The sequence below is a fragment of the Pyrus communis genome, chromosome 6 (genome assembly GCF_963583255.1).
Source record: "Pyrus communis chromosome 6, drPyrComm1.1, whole genome shotgun sequence".
NCBI lineage: Eukaryota > Viridiplantae > Streptophyta > Magnoliopsida > Rosales > Rosaceae > Pyrus > Pyrus communis.
In genome coordinates this window covers 19,428,311-19,446,415 of record NC_084808.1, presented here as the reverse complement: position 1 = coordinate 19,446,415, position 18,105 = coordinate 19,428,311, and the positions used below count along the sequence as shown (strand labels likewise).

The 18,105-nt window shown below is 36.7% G+C and overlaps 2 protein-coding genes across 2 annotated transcripts; one reads left to right on the top strand and one right to left on the bottom strand.

Annotated features, from left to right (window-relative positions):
• Positions 1-469: 469 nt before the first annotated feature.
• On the top strand, positions 470-7,587 carry LOC137736754 (cullin-1-like). Its single transcript, XM_068476011.1, has 20 exons — positions 470-669; positions 1,070-1,246; positions 1,365-1,464; positions 1,790-1,975; positions 2,246-2,293; positions 2,371-2,574; positions 2,667-2,744; positions 2,886-2,975; positions 3,086-3,166; positions 3,293-3,355; positions 3,969-4,004; positions 4,078-4,164; positions 4,249-4,398; positions 4,506-4,561; positions 5,553-5,673; positions 5,796-5,957; positions 6,062-6,205; positions 6,340-6,558; positions 6,661-6,828; positions 6,935-7,587. Exons 2-20 carry the CDS (start codon positions 1,107-1,109, stop codon positions 7,034-7,036), a joined length of 2,235 nt encoding a protein of 744 aa, XP_068332112.1. The 5' UTR covers positions 470-669; positions 1,070-1,106; the 3' UTR covers positions 7,037-7,587.
• Positions 7,588-14,916: 7,329 nt separating this feature from the next.
• On the bottom strand, positions 14,917-17,205 carry LOC137737398 (protein LATERAL BRANCHING OXIDOREDUCTASE 1). Its single transcript, XM_068476857.1, has 4 exons — positions 16,887-17,205; positions 16,401-16,648; positions 15,714-16,041; positions 14,917-15,496 (listed from the first exon to the last, which is right to left on the bottom strand). Exons 1-4 carry the CDS (start codon positions 17,142-17,144, stop codon positions 15,236-15,238), a joined length of 1,095 nt encoding a protein of 364 aa, XP_068332958.1. The 5' UTR covers positions 17,145-17,205; the 3' UTR covers positions 14,917-15,235.
• Between the last annotated feature and the right edge of the window lie 900 nt (positions 17,206-18,105).

Below are 18,105 nucleotides of genomic sequence, written 5' to 3'. Positions count from 1 at the left end.
GAAATCTATCTACAAAATAGTACGTTCGGATAATGACACGTGGCGTGACAAGATTGGTTAAAAATCTTATCGAAATCTTGCCTAAATTATTGTAAACAAGAAGTGACACGTGGGTTGTCGGGATTGGTTGAAAATCTTAGCAGAAATCTATTCACAAAATAGTACGTTCGGATAATGACACGTAGCGTGACGAGATTGGTTAAAAATCCTATCCGAAATTAAAACTATTTTTTTTATTTATTATTTTATAAAAAAATTATTTAATATTTTAAATGGACTAGGTGCCAGCGCATTTTGTAGGAGTGGAAATCGTTTGTGCCATCGCATTTTTAGACTGGGTGCCAGCACATTTTTTTTGGGGTGGAGATGTTTTGGCCTATTACTGTTCATTAGAGTCTATTATTGTTCTGAAGTGGATAAATAGGCTGGGTACTGGCGCAAAGTCTTTAAGGCGGAGTTGCTGTAATGTCCAAAATGGAAAAGTGCTTACATCTGAGATTATTAGAATCTCGATAGACTACTTTAACCCCATACTCCTTTTTTTTCACCCTTTTCTCTCCCTTTCTCTATGCTCTGTCGGACTTCGTCATCTTCGGCTGCCCTCCTCCTCCTCCTCCAGACCCCTCTCTCTCTTTCCGCCGATTAGGGTTTCTCGGGTTCCCAGCTCAGGTGAATCTCTCTGCTAACTTTTACATATCGCGACCTTGATCTCTCTTCTGATCACCGATTGATTTCACACCAGTTTCTTTAACTTGTTACTGTCTGTTACGAACTGTTGCTTTTCAACATTGAGTGGGGCTGTAATTTTGGTAAATTTTCACATTTGGAGTTCGATTTCGGAAAGTTTGAGTCTTGAGGTTTGATTGCTGGGAAATTCTGGGAATTTCACTGTTTGGGGGATTTTTAATTGGCTGTCAAACAGATTAGGGTTTTATGATTCTTTGATTTTGAATTTAGGGGAAGTTGACTGAACTAGTTGATTTAGGGTTTCTGATGTGTCTGTGGTTTTTGCATTTGGGAATTTGGGTTTGGCTCAGTTTGTTGATGTTTCGGTGATTGACTTTTGCAGATTTTGGCTTCAGGGTTGCGAGTTAGAGTCTGGCTGGATGGCGATGAACGAGCGGAAGACCATTGATTTAGAACAAGGATGGGAGTTCATGCAGAAGGGGATCACGAAGCTGAAGAACATTCTAGAAGGGTTGCCCGAGCCGCAGTTCAGTTCTGAGGACTACATGATGCTCTACACGTATCTGTTTCTAACTTTTTTTTTTCTTTCTGTTGTGGTCATTTTTATTTGCTGTCGTTGTATGCTTCAAAGATAAATATTGCTGATTGCGTTTCGTTGTTCGTAATTTTATTCACAGAACCATATACAATATGTGCACTCAAAAGCCACCACATGACTATTCACAGCAGCTATATGACAAGTACAGGGAATCTTTTGAAGAGTACATTACTTCGACGGTGAGGAAGCAGTTAGCTAATATTTTTCCTAGTCCCAGTATTTACGGTAAAACAGATTGCATAGTGTTTACAGTGTCACGAACTGTTTTTTCTTAAGCCAAAGTTATATTCTTAATGCTCTGCACTATCTAACATCACGTAACCTGTTAGAATTCAATGCACATTGATATGATATTCATTTGGCATGTGTTGTCAGGGCTAATTAAGCGCTCCCAATCCCCAAGTGTTGTTTGAGATGTTATATATATATATATATATATTTTTTTTTTTTTCTCCTACGAATGCTTTTTCTGTTGCTTAGTTTAATTTTATATGCTTATGTCAGGTTTTGCCATCTTTGAGAGAGAAGCACGATGAGTTCATGTTGAGAGAGCTTGTCAAAAGGTGGACCAACCATAAAATTATGGTCAGGTGGCTATCTCGTTTCTTTCATTATCTTGATCGCTATTTTATAGCTCGGAGATCCCTTCCACCTCTAAATGAAGTTGGACTTACTTGCTTCCGAGATCTGGTAAGTTGCGCTCGAACCCTTACATGCCATCTTAAATCAAGTTGTTTGGAGAATTCTTTTGATTGCCTCTTGAACCATAGCTCAAGCTGACTTTCATACCTTTTTTTTTTTCTTTTATATACATTCGCTTCTCCTTCCTCACCCTCAACCCATTTCGTGGTAAAATTTATATGAACGATGTCTTCAGTCACGATCCCTTCACATCTTCAGCTGATTTTTGTGAGTTAACAGATTATAATATGATGGGTAATATATCGTTGTGATTTTCAGGTCTACCAAGAATTGAAACCAAAAGTAAGAGGTGCTGTAATATCTCTGGTACGTTTCTGTTTTGCCTGAACCACATGTTGTAATATTTAAGTTGTAATAAATTTACTTGACATTTTACAAATCAGATTGATCAAGAACGTGAAGGAGAGCAGATTGATCGAGCTCTCTTGAAGAATGTTCTGGATATATTTGTTGAGATTGGAATGGGACAAATGCATCACTATGAAAATGACTTTGAAACAGACATGCTTAAAGACACTGCTGCCTATTACTCTCGAAAAGCTTCCAACTGGATCTTAGAAGACTCATGTCCAGATTATATGCTGAAAGTAAACTCCATTACGCTAATCTTATCAGTTTTAACTTTATATACACGTATATGAACTATTTGGATGAACTTAATTTTTGTGTGAAATTCCAGGCAGAGGAGTGTTTGAAACGGGAAAAAGATAGAGTTTCTAACTACTTGCACTCTAGTAGTGAGCCAAAGCTGCTTGAGGTTTGAATTTGATAATTTCTATGAATTTACCATATATGCATATATATTTCTATGGAATGTTAAGTCTTGGTTAGTCCAGATGCAAGTGTCTGTGGATTTTGAGATCTGGCTGTTAATGTTGTTATTATTTGCTTAATGTAGAAAGTTCAACATGAGCTGTTGTCTGTTTATGCAACCCAACTACTTGAGAAAGAGCACTCAGGTTGCCATGCATTGCTTCGAGATGACAAGGTACCTTCGGAGAAATGTTAAAATCTACATCTTTGTTCATTAGATTGAAGGAATTCTGAAAAAACTAGATGAATGTTGTTTCTTATCATTTTTTCTTTTCTCTGTTTAAGGTGGATGATCTGTCTAGAATGTTCAGGCTATTTTCTAAGATACCTCGAGGTTTGGATCCTGTTTCTCAAATATTCAAGCAGGTTAGCAGTCTTCCTTTATTTTTTTCTGGGTTAAAGGTGATCTGGTATGTAGCATTAGCATATATTTTTCCATTTCTGTTTTTCTTTTTTCATGCTCTTAATATTTCATGGTGTTCCATGATGCAGCATGTTACTGCTGAAGGAACAGCCTTAGTCAAACAGGCAGAAGATGCAGCAAGCAACAAGAAGGTATATGCCTTGACCATCGTTTCTTTTATTTTTATACATTCATGGCTGCTGAGTAGGTTTTCTACTGAATACTGTCTACTGGTCAGACTATGTTTGAAATTCTAAATTAGAGACTCCCATAGTCCCATGTGGGAAAGTAATATAGCCATAGAAAGTAGATTCAAATGAAAACCAAACTCTTGAGATGGGGGAAATAATATAGCTATAGAAAATAGGTTCAAATGAAAACCAAACTCTTGACTGAAATTTTAGATCTTTACAATCTTCCTTAAAATATTGCTTTTGCTTTTATTTTTTTATGGTAATTTAAAAAATTTCCTATCCATGAGGATTAAAAGCTCCTTTGCACCATTAAGAGATTCAGTAAATCTGCATAGAGGGCATGATATGATATGTTATAAACTGTAAAGATGAAAGGATTGTTCATATATTTCCAAAGAGTGTCCTGTTAGTCGACCTTTCTTGTTTCATATATCGAACTAGACAGCTATTTTATAATGTCAGTTTTGATTTATCAGTAGTCCAGTAATCATTTCGTTTGATTCAGATTGTTCATGTAATGGTATTTGACAAGTAATTGTATGTGAACGCTGACTTTTTTGTTCCCCCACAGGCAGAGAAAAAGGATGTGGTTGGTTTGCAGGAACAGGTAATTTCAGGAACATTGCACATGTGGAACTTTTGATTTGCTTGAGGGACACTAATATGATTGTGCTTTTCAGGTTTTTGTTAGAAAAGTGATTGAGCTGCATGATAAGTACATAGCATATGTCAATGAATGTTTCCAAAACCATACTCTTTTCCACAAGGTCTGTATTTTAACAGGGCTTTAAGATTCTTATTGCTGCCACCAATTATTTCTGCTTAACTGAAAGTTTTTTGTGCATCTGTAGGCCCTAAAAGAGGCTTTTGAGATCTTTTGCAACAAGGGTGTTGCTGGAAGCTCTAGTGCAGAACTACTTGCCACTTTTTGTGATAACATTCTTAAGAAAGGTGGGAGTGAAAAGTTGAGTGATGAAGCCATTGAGGAGACACTTGAGAAGGTCTGGACTCTTGATGTGCCATTCCATTTATTTTCCTTCCATGGACATATTACTTTTTTCTTATTCTGGTAGACGAAGTTCAATAACAAGGGCCGATCAAACTGCAGGTAGTAAAGCTGCTGGCTTATATTAGTGACAAAGACCTGTTCGCGGAGTTCTATAGGTATCACTTTTATTGCTCAACTTGCTTCCTTTCAATCTAATGTGTTTTAAAAGGCTTGCCTCAGGGCTTGCCTGGCGGCCTCTGAGGCTGGGCGTCAGTGTTCCCGCCTCTGTTTTAAGGGAGTGGGCAGAAGAAGGCTTCGCCGGAGTGCGTCTGGGTGGCGGAGGCGCGCCTCAGGGCGTCTGGGGCATTCATCTGGGCGTTTTTTTTCTTCAAAATCTAGGTTTTCTGAAATGTTTTATGCCGTTCTAGTTTCAACGAAGAAGAATGAGAGACTCTCTAAATCCCATAAATTTCCATAATAATTGCTCCACTCATCCTTTATTTCATTTTAAAGACCCTATAAATACTCCACTGAACCCTTTATTTTCGCCATTTATTTCATTTTAAATACCCTATAAATACTCCACCCCATTTATTTCATTTTAAATACCCTATAAATACTTCACTCAACCCTTTATTTTCCTTTAAATTCCCTAATTATTGTTTTATATCATTTTAAATACCCTATAACTACTCCACTTAGCCTTTATTTCCTTTTAAATTACTTATAATTGCAACATTCAGCCTTTATTTTGCTTGAAATTTTCCTATAATTGTGACCATTCATCCTTATTTTTCTTGAAGTTCTCTATAATTGCTTACAATAAAATAAATAATTATAACATTTTGAGACTATATGACATAGTTTCCAAGTACAACTAGACTTAGTATTAGTAATATAGAAGATGATATTATCTTTGATTTAGTTATAGTTATATTTGTTTTTACAGAGTATTATGTTGTTATAAATATACTTATATATATAATATATATTAAAATTTTAGGTTCCGTGAGGCTTTGCCTCATGCCTAGGCTGGGCTATCCATTGGACACCTCGGCCACGCCCCCGCCTTTTAATACATTGGTTTTTGGGAAAGGTTATAGATGATTATATATAGTTTAAAACTAGAAGGCATTACATAAACTATACATGTTTAATTTCTGGCAGGAAAAAGCTTGCTCGACGTCTTCTTTTTGACAAGAGTGCTAATGATGACCATGAGAGATGTATTTTGACAAAACTGAAGCAACAATGTGGTGGTCAGTTTACCTCAAAGATGGATGGAATGGTCAGTTGTCCTAAAAAATCCTTCAAGAAATGTTGTTTTTAAGGTTCTGTACTTGCGTGCATGCATTTCAGGGTTACTGCTGGAGATATGACTAAGAAAGAAAAAATGGTTCTTTTTTGCAGGTTACTGATTTGACATTGGCCAAGGACAACCAAGTTGGCTTTGAGGAGTATCTGAGAAATAATCCACAGGCAAATCCTGGTATTGATTTGACAGTTACTGTCTTGACCACTGGCTTCTGGCCAAGCTACAAGACTTTTGACCTCAATCTACCCCCAGAGATGGTATACATATTCAGCTGAGAAAATTCCCTTGCAAAATTTATTATCTGCTGGGTTAAGAATCTCGGGGATGTTTCTGACTTCTTTATATTTCACTCTTGCTTTAGGTTAAGTGCGTAGAACTTTTCAGGGAATTCTATCAAACGAAGACAAAACACAGAAAGCTTACATGGATGTACTCACTGGGTACTTGTAACATCATTGGGAAATTTGAACCAAAAACCATAGAGCTTATTGTGACGACTTATCAGGTGATGTATTTAAGATATTAATTGAACTCTCTAATCTGTGGGCTATTTCTCGTATTTTTCTTCTGGGTTGTGAGATGCCAATCTATTAGAGTTTTATTTATTTCTAAGACTGATTTTCCTTTATCTTACTTTAGGCTTCAGCCCTGCTGTTATTCAATACCTCAGATAGACTTAGTTACTCGGAGATTATGACTCAGTTAAACTTGACTGATGATGATGTTGTAAGACTACTCCATTCCTTGTCATGTGCCAAGTATAAGATCCTTAACAAGGAACTAAACACAAAAACTATCTCTCCCACCGATTACTTTGAGTTTAACGCCAAGTTTACTGACAAAATGAGGAGGATCAAGGTACTTGGATCCTTATGTGGTATCTTGTCATTTTGTCTTCTAATTTTGTGTTTATCTGAGTGATCAGTTAACTTATCACTGTGATCACTGATCACCATGCAGATTCCACTTCCACCGGTGGATGAGAAGAAGAAAGTAATTGAAGATGTTGACAAGGACAGAAGGTATGCCATCGATGCATCAATTGTGCGTATTATGAAGAGCCGTAAAGTTTTGGGTCATCAGCAGTTGGTTATGGAGTGCGTAGAGCAGCTAGGTCGCATGTTCAAGGTTAGTGTAGTGCTTATTGTTTCTGGTTTTATACTATTTAAACCCCTTTTCCTTGGGTTCTAAATGAGTGATGTTTGTTTCCCTCCCTCCCTTGTCTCTTCTTCAGCCCGATTTCAAAGCAATAAAAAAGAGGATCGAAGATCTAATCACAAGAGACTACTTAGAACGGGACAAAGACAACCCCAATTTGTTTAGGTACTTGGCATGATGCAGTCTAAGTGGATCATCCTTCAAATGGCGTGGTATCTCTTGCTGCCACAAGAAGTCGGTTCAAGCAGTGGACGCTTGTTGGTTCAAGCAGTGGACGCTTGTAAGTGCCAATGCATCGGTGACCAATAGTGTGCTTAAAAAGCACGAGCCCAGAATACTTTGTACATTTTTCCCTTGGAGCAAGGTATGGATGGCTAATATGGGTAGTGCACTCTTGCTGGGGAAATCTGTAACTGACTTCGTAATACGGTCCCGGTGCACCGGGACCGTATCGTATCTTTGTTTAATTATTGCATTATCTTCCATCGCATGACTATACCAATCCATCTTTGTTACCTGTCTCTCTGCCCCACTGGAAGAAGGCGTACTTTCGGTCCCAGTGTGTCCACTTGAAATTGCATGTCGACGATCAGATATCATCAGGAAATTGCATGTCGACGATCAGATATCAAATTTATCAGGTGGGTGCTTTGTCTTGATTGCAAAACACATGGCTTGTGAACTCCGAATTTGTCAATATGATTACAAGATGCTTATGCTCTTCTGCTTTATGATATGTTTGGTCGATTTGTGTTATTAGTTTGGTATTTGGTGCCTATCTATTTATTTACGTTGATGGATTTGAGTGCCTACTTTAGAATTATTTTCCTTACTGTACATGGGCCTTGCCGCACACGGCTTGTTATCCAGAGATGTTAGATTTCACTTGTTGCACACTCCTCTTTGCTAGCCATTGGGTTGAACAAATGAAGGAGAATCGAGGGCCAAAATAAAGAGGGATTGTGCAGAAGGTAAAAAATGGTGTGCAAAAATCAGTTTATTATGCTTGCGGGACAAGCAATGAATTTCGGCTCCTCCGTAATCCCAAATTACACGTAATCTTGGTCTGCCGTCAAATTTGTACCCTTAAACAGTTCGCTTGTGCTAACCCCTTGCCAATTGCTTGGGCAATTAGGCTATCCAATCCCCCAAAACTCAAAAGAGTTTCTCCACCTCAGACCAATCCGTCGGGCTATAGGGAGCCTAGCAGAGCCGGACTGATCAATCGGGCAGGAATAGCCGAGGCCAAGGCCGGCCCTGAGAATTTGATGGCTCTGGGCGAGCCTTCTAATTGGAGTTCTAGAGTGCACTAACCCCTAACACTATACATTAATATGTAGAAATTTTTTTGCTAAAGACAAGAAAAAATATATTTCTACATCAAATAACAATAAAAATTAGTTTAAAAACAGAGTAAATTGTAGCAACAGTCCCTTAACTTTAACTGAATTTTAACTTAATTGGAGTAATGGTCCCTCAACTAAAAATCCATTACCATTGGTCCCTCAACTCATCAAAACGTGCAGCTATGATCCCTTAACTAAAAATCAATTACTATTGGTCCGTCAACTTTAATTCAACTGAAGAAATGATCCCTCAACTTTAACCCAAATGGAGCAATGGTCATTCCAACATAACTTATTTTGACAAAATTCTAACGAAGTTGATGAGTTGAGAAACCAATGGTAAGTGATTTTTGGTTAAGGAATCATTGCTCCAATTTGTTTAAAGTTAAGGGACCAAACATTGTTTAAGTATTACATTTGAAAGGCCAAAAATAAAAATATAAAACTCTTATTAGATTAGGTTTCCTAATTGTATTTGAATATCTTTGTTGGGAGTCTTAGTGTGGCCTTTTTAGTTAATATGAAATTAATTAAAAAATAAAACGGCCTTTCGAGTTTCAAACTGGGGGCAATGAACAATCACTATGCCTTTACCACTACAACAGCGTGCTATCTATCTTATTTTCATAATATTTATAAGACAAATAGATATAATAAAAAAGGCCCGAAAAATGGGGGCCCCTAGGCGGTTGCCTTGCACGGCAACCCTCAAAGCCATCCATGGCCGAAGCTGTGACTGAGTGGATTTGACGTTAGTCACATTCCTCTTTTGTAGCATTAGGTGCATGATTTACACTCGTCCAAAAAGTGGAGTTGGTGCCTGCACTGCTGGTACACAGCCCCCCCCCGGGGGGGATGTGGCACATTATGGGTCGTTGATTTTTATCATCAACGCTCCAGATTTTTAGTACTTAAATTAGCAAAATTCCTTATTACTGTTGGGTCCACATGGCACAACCCAGCTAGTTGGATTGGAAAAAAATATTGTAATCTAATGGGCTATATTAATTAGGTTAGATAAAAATTATAAAAACCTATAAAAAAATTCAGAAAGATACAAAAAATATTAAATTTTTTCCTATAAATATCTCCTCTTCCACCCTACATTTCAATACTTTCATATACTTTCAACCAATCTTTCTCTCAAAAGTTTCCAATACCATTGGAAATCTATTCACAAAATGTTTATAGGATCATAACACGTGGCGCTATAGGATTGGTTAAAAATCTAATCGAAAATTCATCCATAAAAAAATTATAATTTCGAATAATGACACGTGACGTGACCAAAATGGTTAAAAATCATATCTGAAATTTTTTTTTAAAATAATTTTTTAATATCAATTTCCCAGGCAACTCATTTATGAAACGAAGATGCACTCAGATAATTATTATTCACTAAGGTAGTAATTGTTTTTGCCTAGTCGCCTGGACATTTAGCGTCTTAGTGGGATAGACTTGCTCTAAGGTCAAGTCATGGGCAATTTCTAATCGTTGATGGGCTGGATATGTGTGTCACATATATCAACGGTTAGAAATTGTCCACGAAAGTAAGCGACTAATGATGGTAGCATATCACTAAAAAATTTGGTATGATATGAGCCCTGACATTGGGAGGTGGAAGTAGCTTTCAGTCAGAAGTTTGAAAATGTGAGTTGTGTTTGTTACCAAGTTGATACGGAATCAAATCTTAATATAATAAGCAGTCGTGTGAAAGCCATATAATCAAAATCAAGTGATGATTAATTATCATTGCAATGAGAAACAACGGATCAAGCCAAAAATAATTTAACAGATCTTTAATGTACAAGTGATTACTCTGAATTACTTGAGCTATAAACTATATACTCATCTAGATTCATATACTAGAATGTGGGATTTCAATGGAAATCGCAAACAAAACTTGCTTAAACAATTAAGCAAAAAGAATGATAATAAATTTGTTAATTTTTCTCATTCTAATTAGAAAGCGGAAAGGGACCAAGTGAGAATTTTTAGGTTGGCCATACTCGTCAAAACTAGAAGTGATAAATTAATTCATTGAATTATTAATTGGTACCCGTTAAAATGTGTTTAATTTGATATTACCGTAATACTGTAATATAGAGATGAGATCAATAGTGGGGACAATGATATAAGGTAAAATTAGATTAAATGAGTCATAATTGTTACTCATTAACAATTTAATGAGTTGATTTGCCACCTCTAATCAAAACTATATAACTTTGATATTATATAATACAAGAAAACGGAAAGGTGTTATTTTTCTAGGAAGTTCAACTCAATGAATTGCCAAATGCCAAATGCCAAATGCGATACCAACAAGATGCCAAATTGCAGAAAATGGTAAAGGTAATGGAAGTGACGGAAGCAAAATTAACGGTTCTCTCTTAATTCAATAAATCAAAGAAATTCCCAACTCACAAAGTGAAGGCCAACAGAATTGCAGAGATGTCTCTCCCTCCTCTACTACTAGCTTCCTTCCAAATCCATGGTGCTTTGCTCACTTTTTATAAACAAATAATCACTTCTTGTTTAATCATGTTTGGCATTTCCAACTCAATAAAGTTTGTCAAACTTGAGATTTTGGGACCCATTTGCTGAGATCACCACCCCTCTCTTGTATTTTATATTCTAACCAAACAAAGGGGAAGTTAAAAGTAGGGTTTCCATGTTGGAAATGATGCATAATTAGCCCTTTGGAGGATTGGGTTGGAGACACCCTCTCCTCTCGTGTCATTTTTTTATTACGTGACAACCGTTTATTTGGCTGGTAATATATTTTTTAATATGTGATGAATGTTTATTAAACAATAACGCTATTAAAATTAAAATTTGATTGTGTGAGAGAATCTCCCATGCTCTTGTTGAGTAGGAAAGGAAAAGAAAGGAAGTGGTGAAGTTCCCACAATTGCTTATGGTAATTGCGAGTTAAGAAACAGCACATACGTGCCGTGAGCACCTGGTTTTTAGTTAGTGGGAAGGATTCGCATTGTCAAAAAGTCATGAATGGGTTCAAGCTTTTGCTTTTGTTTTTGTTTTTTGCTTCTCTCATGCATGAGGCAATTCCCCATGTCCCAAACTCAAAGATTTTATTGTGAAATTATATATGGAACTTCAATTTTCTTTCACATTATCATAGCAGATTAACATACGGTTGAAGTTTAAAGTTACTCATACTCCATAGTATTCGACATTTGGTGTCCATACATTTGGCTTCAATGTCCCACCTTGAAAAGTTAAGTACCTTGCATGAGTTTATAAGGAGTTGGACTCCTTCCATTGTTAATTGGTTTGAGATATCAAGAGCGCTCAAACGCTAACTAGTTAGGAAGTGAATTATTTGACGCTAACAGCTTGTTTGGACCCACTACACAACAAAATATTCTCACGCGAACCATTCATTTTAAAGATCATCATTCGAAAATCACTCTTGCAAAAAATTAGTTTAGCTTTCATCTCTCTAACTATGAGCATTTTTTATTTTGACAAACGATAGCATGTGACTCATTAAAGTGGATCATTTCAAGACATTCCGCAAAATAATTTTACAAAATGTGCATTCACAACAAAGTTATTCCCGTACAATGCTACTAGCCATTATTAAATATTGAACTCGTCACAAATATATATTGATTTTATATCCATTTAAATCGGAAATGAGACTTCCTCCAACCAAGAAGCGACTACTACTCTTAAACCCGAGTTAGTCTAACTATTAGCATTTTATCATATTATTTATTGAAAAGATTAACTCTAATTCTGAATCGCATGTGGATTACCTTTAAGCATTAAATTGTAATACTCTTATAGGAAGAATAGCCAACAGATTCTTGAATCTGTGGACTGGAGCACTAATTTGGATAGTTAATTAGTTAAATTTATTCCACTAAACAAATTGCATCACCAAATCAATTGCTTTGTTTTTTCTAGTGACATTGGTCCAAGTTGCATAGGTCATGCTCCATTTGTCGGGGCAAAGTTTCTCCGACACGTACCCTAAAGCTGATTAATTGCATCATCCCTTGCCCCCAAGTAGGTCTCTTGCTTTGTTGAACTTTTGCATTATTATTTTATTTTCATGGTGAACCTTGTGGTGGGCATGACAATATCAAAGCTCATAAAATGAAACTTTGTTTTCCTAATTTACATGTGCTCCAAATATCTTAATTTTGTCGAAAAAATCCAAAAAAATTAAGTTATTGCTCTTGAATTACAAAATTGTGGAAATTAAAACTATATGAACCAAAGTAAAAGCTCGTGCAAAGTACATAAACCGAAATTATAACTAATCTCATTTTACAAAAATTCTATTATATTCTAGTGTATCTTAAAACCAAGATTTTTTTTATCGTTATAACTTTGGTCATTTGATTCTGAAGATACTAGCTAAAAGATTTCCTTCATACCTCAGCTCCCATGTCATGAATAACGTATATTACTAGAGCTTCATATCACTTTGTGCTCTAGTTGTTAACACTCACATGTCATTTCAGCTAATATTGAATCACCAAAAAACATATGGGAAATTTGGAAAAAATAATCAAAATAAGAATTCTATATAGAATTATAGTCACTCTTTTAAATTTATGATAATTATAACCAAAATCTAATATAAAAGTACTAATACACCCTTATGATTAAAACTTTTTACAAAACAAATCCAAAGAAATTCAAAGCCTCACTTTAGCAACCTAGACAATTATAGCCCTCTCAAAAAGCTCAAAAGCTCAGCCAATTTCTGATGAGAAGTTTTATTAAGCTCTTGGTTATTTTTCCATCTGATATTAACAGTGACCTTTCTAAATTTTTCAAAAGTTCCAATCTTTGTCATCTTCTTCCCATCCCAGCAAAACCCAGAGGTTGGAGCCTCATGCAACGTTACAATTTGTTTTTCGAAGACAATCATATCATTTATTCAAGGAAACCACTAAGCAGTAAGCTCTTCCCCTTTCTTTCCCTCTTGCATTTCTCTTTGTTGAAGATCAAATCGGATTTAAGTACACGTTAAAATCAAATTGGGCTCTGATCTGTAACAAGATTTATAGAAAAATGATTGTGCTTTTTGTAGATCAACTGTTTGCGGAGTTGATTTCCAGAAGAAAAGTTGTTGGAATCAGATAACACCAAAACGAGTTATGCGGTTACATCTTTAATCTTTGCAATGGTGGGTGTAATTGCTTCCCTCATTGTTAAAAGGGTACATTAGTATTTTTATACCAACTTTTGGATCTAATTATAATAAAATTAAAAAGATGACTATAATTCTATACGGGATACAAAATTTTGATTATTTTTCCAAATTTCCCAAAAACACATCACAACTTGCTCAGTGCTGCTTCCTTCACCCCAATAGTGTGAACAACAAAATATTACAGACATATTTGCATGATTTCAATGGTTCCCACCACTCATAAAAAAAGAGCTCTCTCTCTCTCTCTCTCTCTCTCTCTCTCCCCATTTCCTTCAACAACGGCCTTCAACAACGGGACACCTAGCCACCTAGGGATGGGTTCGGTTAGGTAACCGAACCGAAACACATGTACCGACTACCAAACCGAAGTTTTCGAAATGGCTATTTTCAGAACTGTTTGTGGTGTTGAGGTGGCTTGGAGGTCGTGGTGCGAGAGCGAGATGGAAATGGACGGCAGAGATGGAGGTCGTGCATGAGGCCATGGAGGTGGCTTGGTCGGAGAGAGAGACTCGATCTGCAAGTGGGTGTTTGATGAGAATTTAGAGGAGATGAGGATCCTAAAGAGAGGTTTGAATATTAATATGGGAGGAGAAAATAATTGTGGTGGCTGAAATGCAATGGTGGTGATAACTAAATTGCGGTGGCGGTGGCGATAAGGGGGTGGGAGGAGGAATCTTGGTGGTGGCGGTTGGGGGCGAGAGAGAGAGAGAAGATATGGTGATGCGGCGGCCGGAGAAGTTGCAGAGAAGACCAAGGAGAGGGCGTCAGAGTTGAGGGAGGGGGAAGTGATATGTGGTGGCTGAGTGCAGACCTAGGAGAGAGTGTTAATTTTAACGGAGGGCTGACACTATATCTTAAGAAAATCCAACGGCTAATATTTACTTAATTCAATAAATAAAATAAAATAAAATATTTTCAGTTCGGCTCGATTTTACCGAACAAACCCTTCATAGAAACCAAATACCATACCAAAATTTTTGGTAAGTGTCGATTTCAGTTACCCAACCGTTCAAGATTATTGGATTCGGTTTTTTTTCTGGTCAGATTTTGGTCGGGTTAGCTTTTTTTTCAGTCCTAGGAACATCGATGATTTTGTTCATCTTCTTTTCGGTTATAAAGAAAAAAGTGTTATTCACTCTTTTTTTACTTTACACATCCTTATTAATTTTTTGTAATTAATTTTTTTTAATTTATTCAATTCCACGGTAAAAAATGAAGAGATATGTGTAAAAAATAAAAATAATATGTAGATAACACAACCCTATAAAGAATTACTGTGGTTGGTGTTGGGGTTGGATTCCTGCATATGATTGCATAATTTTGCATGCTATTCCTTCTGCATTAAGAATCAGAGAGAGAGAGAGAGAGAGAGAGAACAGTGAAACGTGATATTTTCTGTTTGATATATATTCTTGTTTACTGATGATGGCGTGTACTGCTAGTTAAATATATAAACAAACGCAATTTGACAAGAAAAGCTTGAAAACACGAAGACCCCACGGGATTGGTTAGTGGAGATTGTACAAAATGAGTTACATATAAACAGTGCATCCCAATAGTTTACACTTCCTTGACATCATCGTACAGAAATTCTTTGTACAAGACATCTGTCGAATTTTATGTTAGTAACATGGTGGTACATTAAGTTACCAATAACATTTCACAACTATTTTTGTATTTCGACAGTCTACCTTTCAGTAATGAACAAACTTCCTGTCCACAAAAGAACTGCATGATCACCAACTAGTTTTTGACCTGAAACACATACATACTGCAGTGCAACAGTAGTGTGGACAGAATCTAATGAAGGGTTGGGGACTAAATGGGGTCTTGTCAATTAATTTGAGATTTTGGTTTGAATCTTGGCAAACTCCAAGGTTTTCTTGCCTTGCAACTTGTTTGTTACATAGTGTTTACTGTATTCTCCATGATTGTATCTTCTATACTTGCATGGGTTGTTTTCATCCACCAATTCTGCCATTGGTCCAAGCTCTATCTCATAGCTAGGAGCATAAAATGTCACAATTGAAAGCCTGTCTTTCTCCTTGTGTGTCACTGCTCTATGCTCCACACTCTTGTATTTCCCATTTGTAAGAACCTGCATTTCATTTTTCATGTTAGAAAACTAACCACAACCCAAATGCCACTTTTTAATAATCAATATCAAGCAAGAATTACGCGAGATAGCTCATCAGTCCGAAGGCGCAAAGCACCCAACCCTCAATTCCGAAAAAGAGGGTGCCAAGCCTTTCAGGAGCTTCCCGCTTGTCCCTAAATTACAAGACATTTTCTTATGCAACTATATTTTTACTCACTTCTATGGTGTCTCCAATGTTGATCACAAGTGCATTAGGAATGGGCTTAACAGGGACCCATCTATCATCTTTGAGGATTTGAAGTCCCACTGAGTTGCCCTTCCCTTGCTGCAAAACTGTGATGGCACTTCCATCTGAGTGTGGACTTAGTCCCAAAACTAGGTCAGGTCTTGAACATGGAGGGTAGTAGTTCATCCTTAGGGCTTGCACAGCCTCCCCAAACATCTTCTCAAACACATCACCTTTCAATCCAAGGCTCATGGCTATGTATTTCAGCAGATTCTGGCACAGCTTCCTCACTTCCTTTGAATAGACCTCAACACTTTCACTTGAGTGGGGGAAAACAAAAGAAAGAAAAAGTTTTATACTTTAGATTTTAATAATAAGAAAAAGAAATACTTGGCTCTTCCCAGTAAATGGACACAGTTGACATGTGAATATAAATATTTTGCTATGGGTCTTAGAACCATTATTGTCATTGTAAAAAATTATTATTCACTCCAACTTTATAAAAACACAAAGCAAACTTTTATGCGTAGATGAGTGCATGAAGAATTTTTTAGAGTGTTAATAACAGCTTTCTTGAGTTTTCGATGAATTATATATGTATATGTCAAGCTGTGATTTGCATCAAAATCAATACACCTAAAAAAATAATATATTTTGAAGCATGGAAGAAACTTTTACCTGAAATTTTCTGGGTTTGTTGGCCATAACATGGGGTTTCTTATAAAGTTTGGTACAACCCCAAGAGCAAACATATTGCACCAGTCCAATTTTTGGTCTTCTGATAAAACAAAAGCCTGGCCATATCCCTGAACAGTCCCAGGAGCCATCGCATACTTCTTCTTCTCCTCCAAAGGCAGCATAAAAAATTCCTTGGCCATCTTCTCTATGCTTTCGAGTATACTCAGATCAATCCCATGATTAACCACCTGTCATAAAATAGCCACAACAGACCAATAATTAGCTTCCATGACTTGCCATGTTTTTGTGATGCAAGCATTATTTCTACACTAATTCATCTAAATCGCGGAAATGGAGTATGAGAGATTCAAACTTTGGTGTAGAGAGGAGAGCACATTACTTTAACCGACTTGGCTACACCCAGGTCTACATTATCATGTTTTCCTTGCAAGTAAACAGAAAAAGAGAGTCGTGTGGAATTTTTACCTGGAAAAATCCCCAGTTCTCACAGGCATTTGCAAGCTGGGAAATCTCACTTTTGATTTCATCTTTGGTCCCTTTTGCAAGCTTTGAGAAATTGATGGTGGGAATGTCAGCGGAGCATGGCATGGGAGTGGCAAGTGCTGGCCTCTCAGTCATGTCCCTCACAAATCTCTCAGGAATAATAGAGGGCTTGGATTTTCTGAGTTCCTGGACATCGTCAATGTGACCAACCTTGATGGGATAAATCGGTACAGGGGCCATTGGGGAGGAAGCACAATTTGGAGGTAACAAACTAAGCAAATTCTCCTCTTGATTTTTTGGTTAGTTTGTATTTGGTAGCTCTCAAGTCTTGTAGAAACCCGTATTTATAGGGAGAGAAAATCATTGATGTTAGGCACTTTGTTTTGGTCTTTGTAACTTAGTGTTGTGTTGTTACATCAAACATTGGGTGTGTGAGCTTGTGGGGACCTAGATTCATGCACTTTCTAAAATTAAGTCATACATGTAGCCCCTTGGACTAAGGACCAATCAAATCATTGGCTGGTATTGCATAAATTTTTCGGTGTCTGTCACACTGCTAAATGTTGTTCTTGATTTACTCTTCTATAACAGTATGCCGATATCTCTTTTTCTAAAAGGGGATCAGCCATGGCGAGTTGTCATTTTCAAGATCGTGAAAACTCACATAGACATTTTAACCTTCCCTTTACCATCATCGTGCTATTCATTAGCGTCAAAAATTAAACTTATGACGTGCTGTATGTATTACTTTTAACAGTGTGTAAGTATCTACTTATTACTACCATATCATAACGACATAAAATATTAACCATGTCGTTGACATAAATTATATATAATTCATGAATTCGTAACATCAAGTAACCGTGTGATTGCTAAACTTGATAATTTTCCCAAAGCATCCTTTATTTATTTTTGTGGTATGGCATATGATGCAATAATTGTTGTTCTTGTAACTTGTAAGAGAAAGGAATCTAAGTTCCAACAGTGTGGTGTGGTGTGGTAGTACAAGCAATAGTCTATTGTGGCAGACTTATATGGGTGGTAGTAGTAGGGGCCATTCTCATTGGTATTCAGATGCCTTCATTTTTGCAGACCATATCTAGTGTTGTCATCATGTCTTTGTCCACCCTCATCATCCTCCGGTTACCGTATTTCAAGTGAGTTCAAATCTTTTGCATAGTAATGCTAGAGAGATTAAATT

Excerpts from the sequence above, each read along its gene's own strand:
- LOC137736754 (XM_068476011.1), top strand. The coding sequence starts at position 1,107 with ATGGCGATGAACGAGCGGAAGACCATTGATTTAGAACAAGGATGGGAG. Across the intron at positions 3,167-3,292 it reads TTTCTCAAATATTCAAGCAG|CATGTTACTGCTGAAGGAAC; the intron begins GTTAGCAGTCTT and ends TCCATGATGCAG. Across the intron at positions 4,005-4,077 it reads TGGTTGGTTTGCAGGAACAG|GTTTTTGTTAGAAAAGTGAT; the intron begins GTAATTTCAGGA and ends TGTGCTTTTCAG.
- LOC137737398 (XM_068476857.1), bottom strand. The coding sequence starts at position 17,144 with ATGGCCCCTGTACCGATTTATCCCATCAAGGTTGGTCACATTGACGAT. Across the intron at positions 16,649-16,886 it reads AGAACTGGGGATTTTTCCAG|GTGGTTAATCATGGGATTGA; the intron begins GTAAAAATTCCA and ends ATTTTATGACAG. Across the intron at positions 16,042-16,400 it reads ACAAACCCAGAAAATTTCAG|TGAAAGTGTTGAGGTCTATT; the intron begins GTAAAAGTTTCT and ends CCCCCACTCAAG.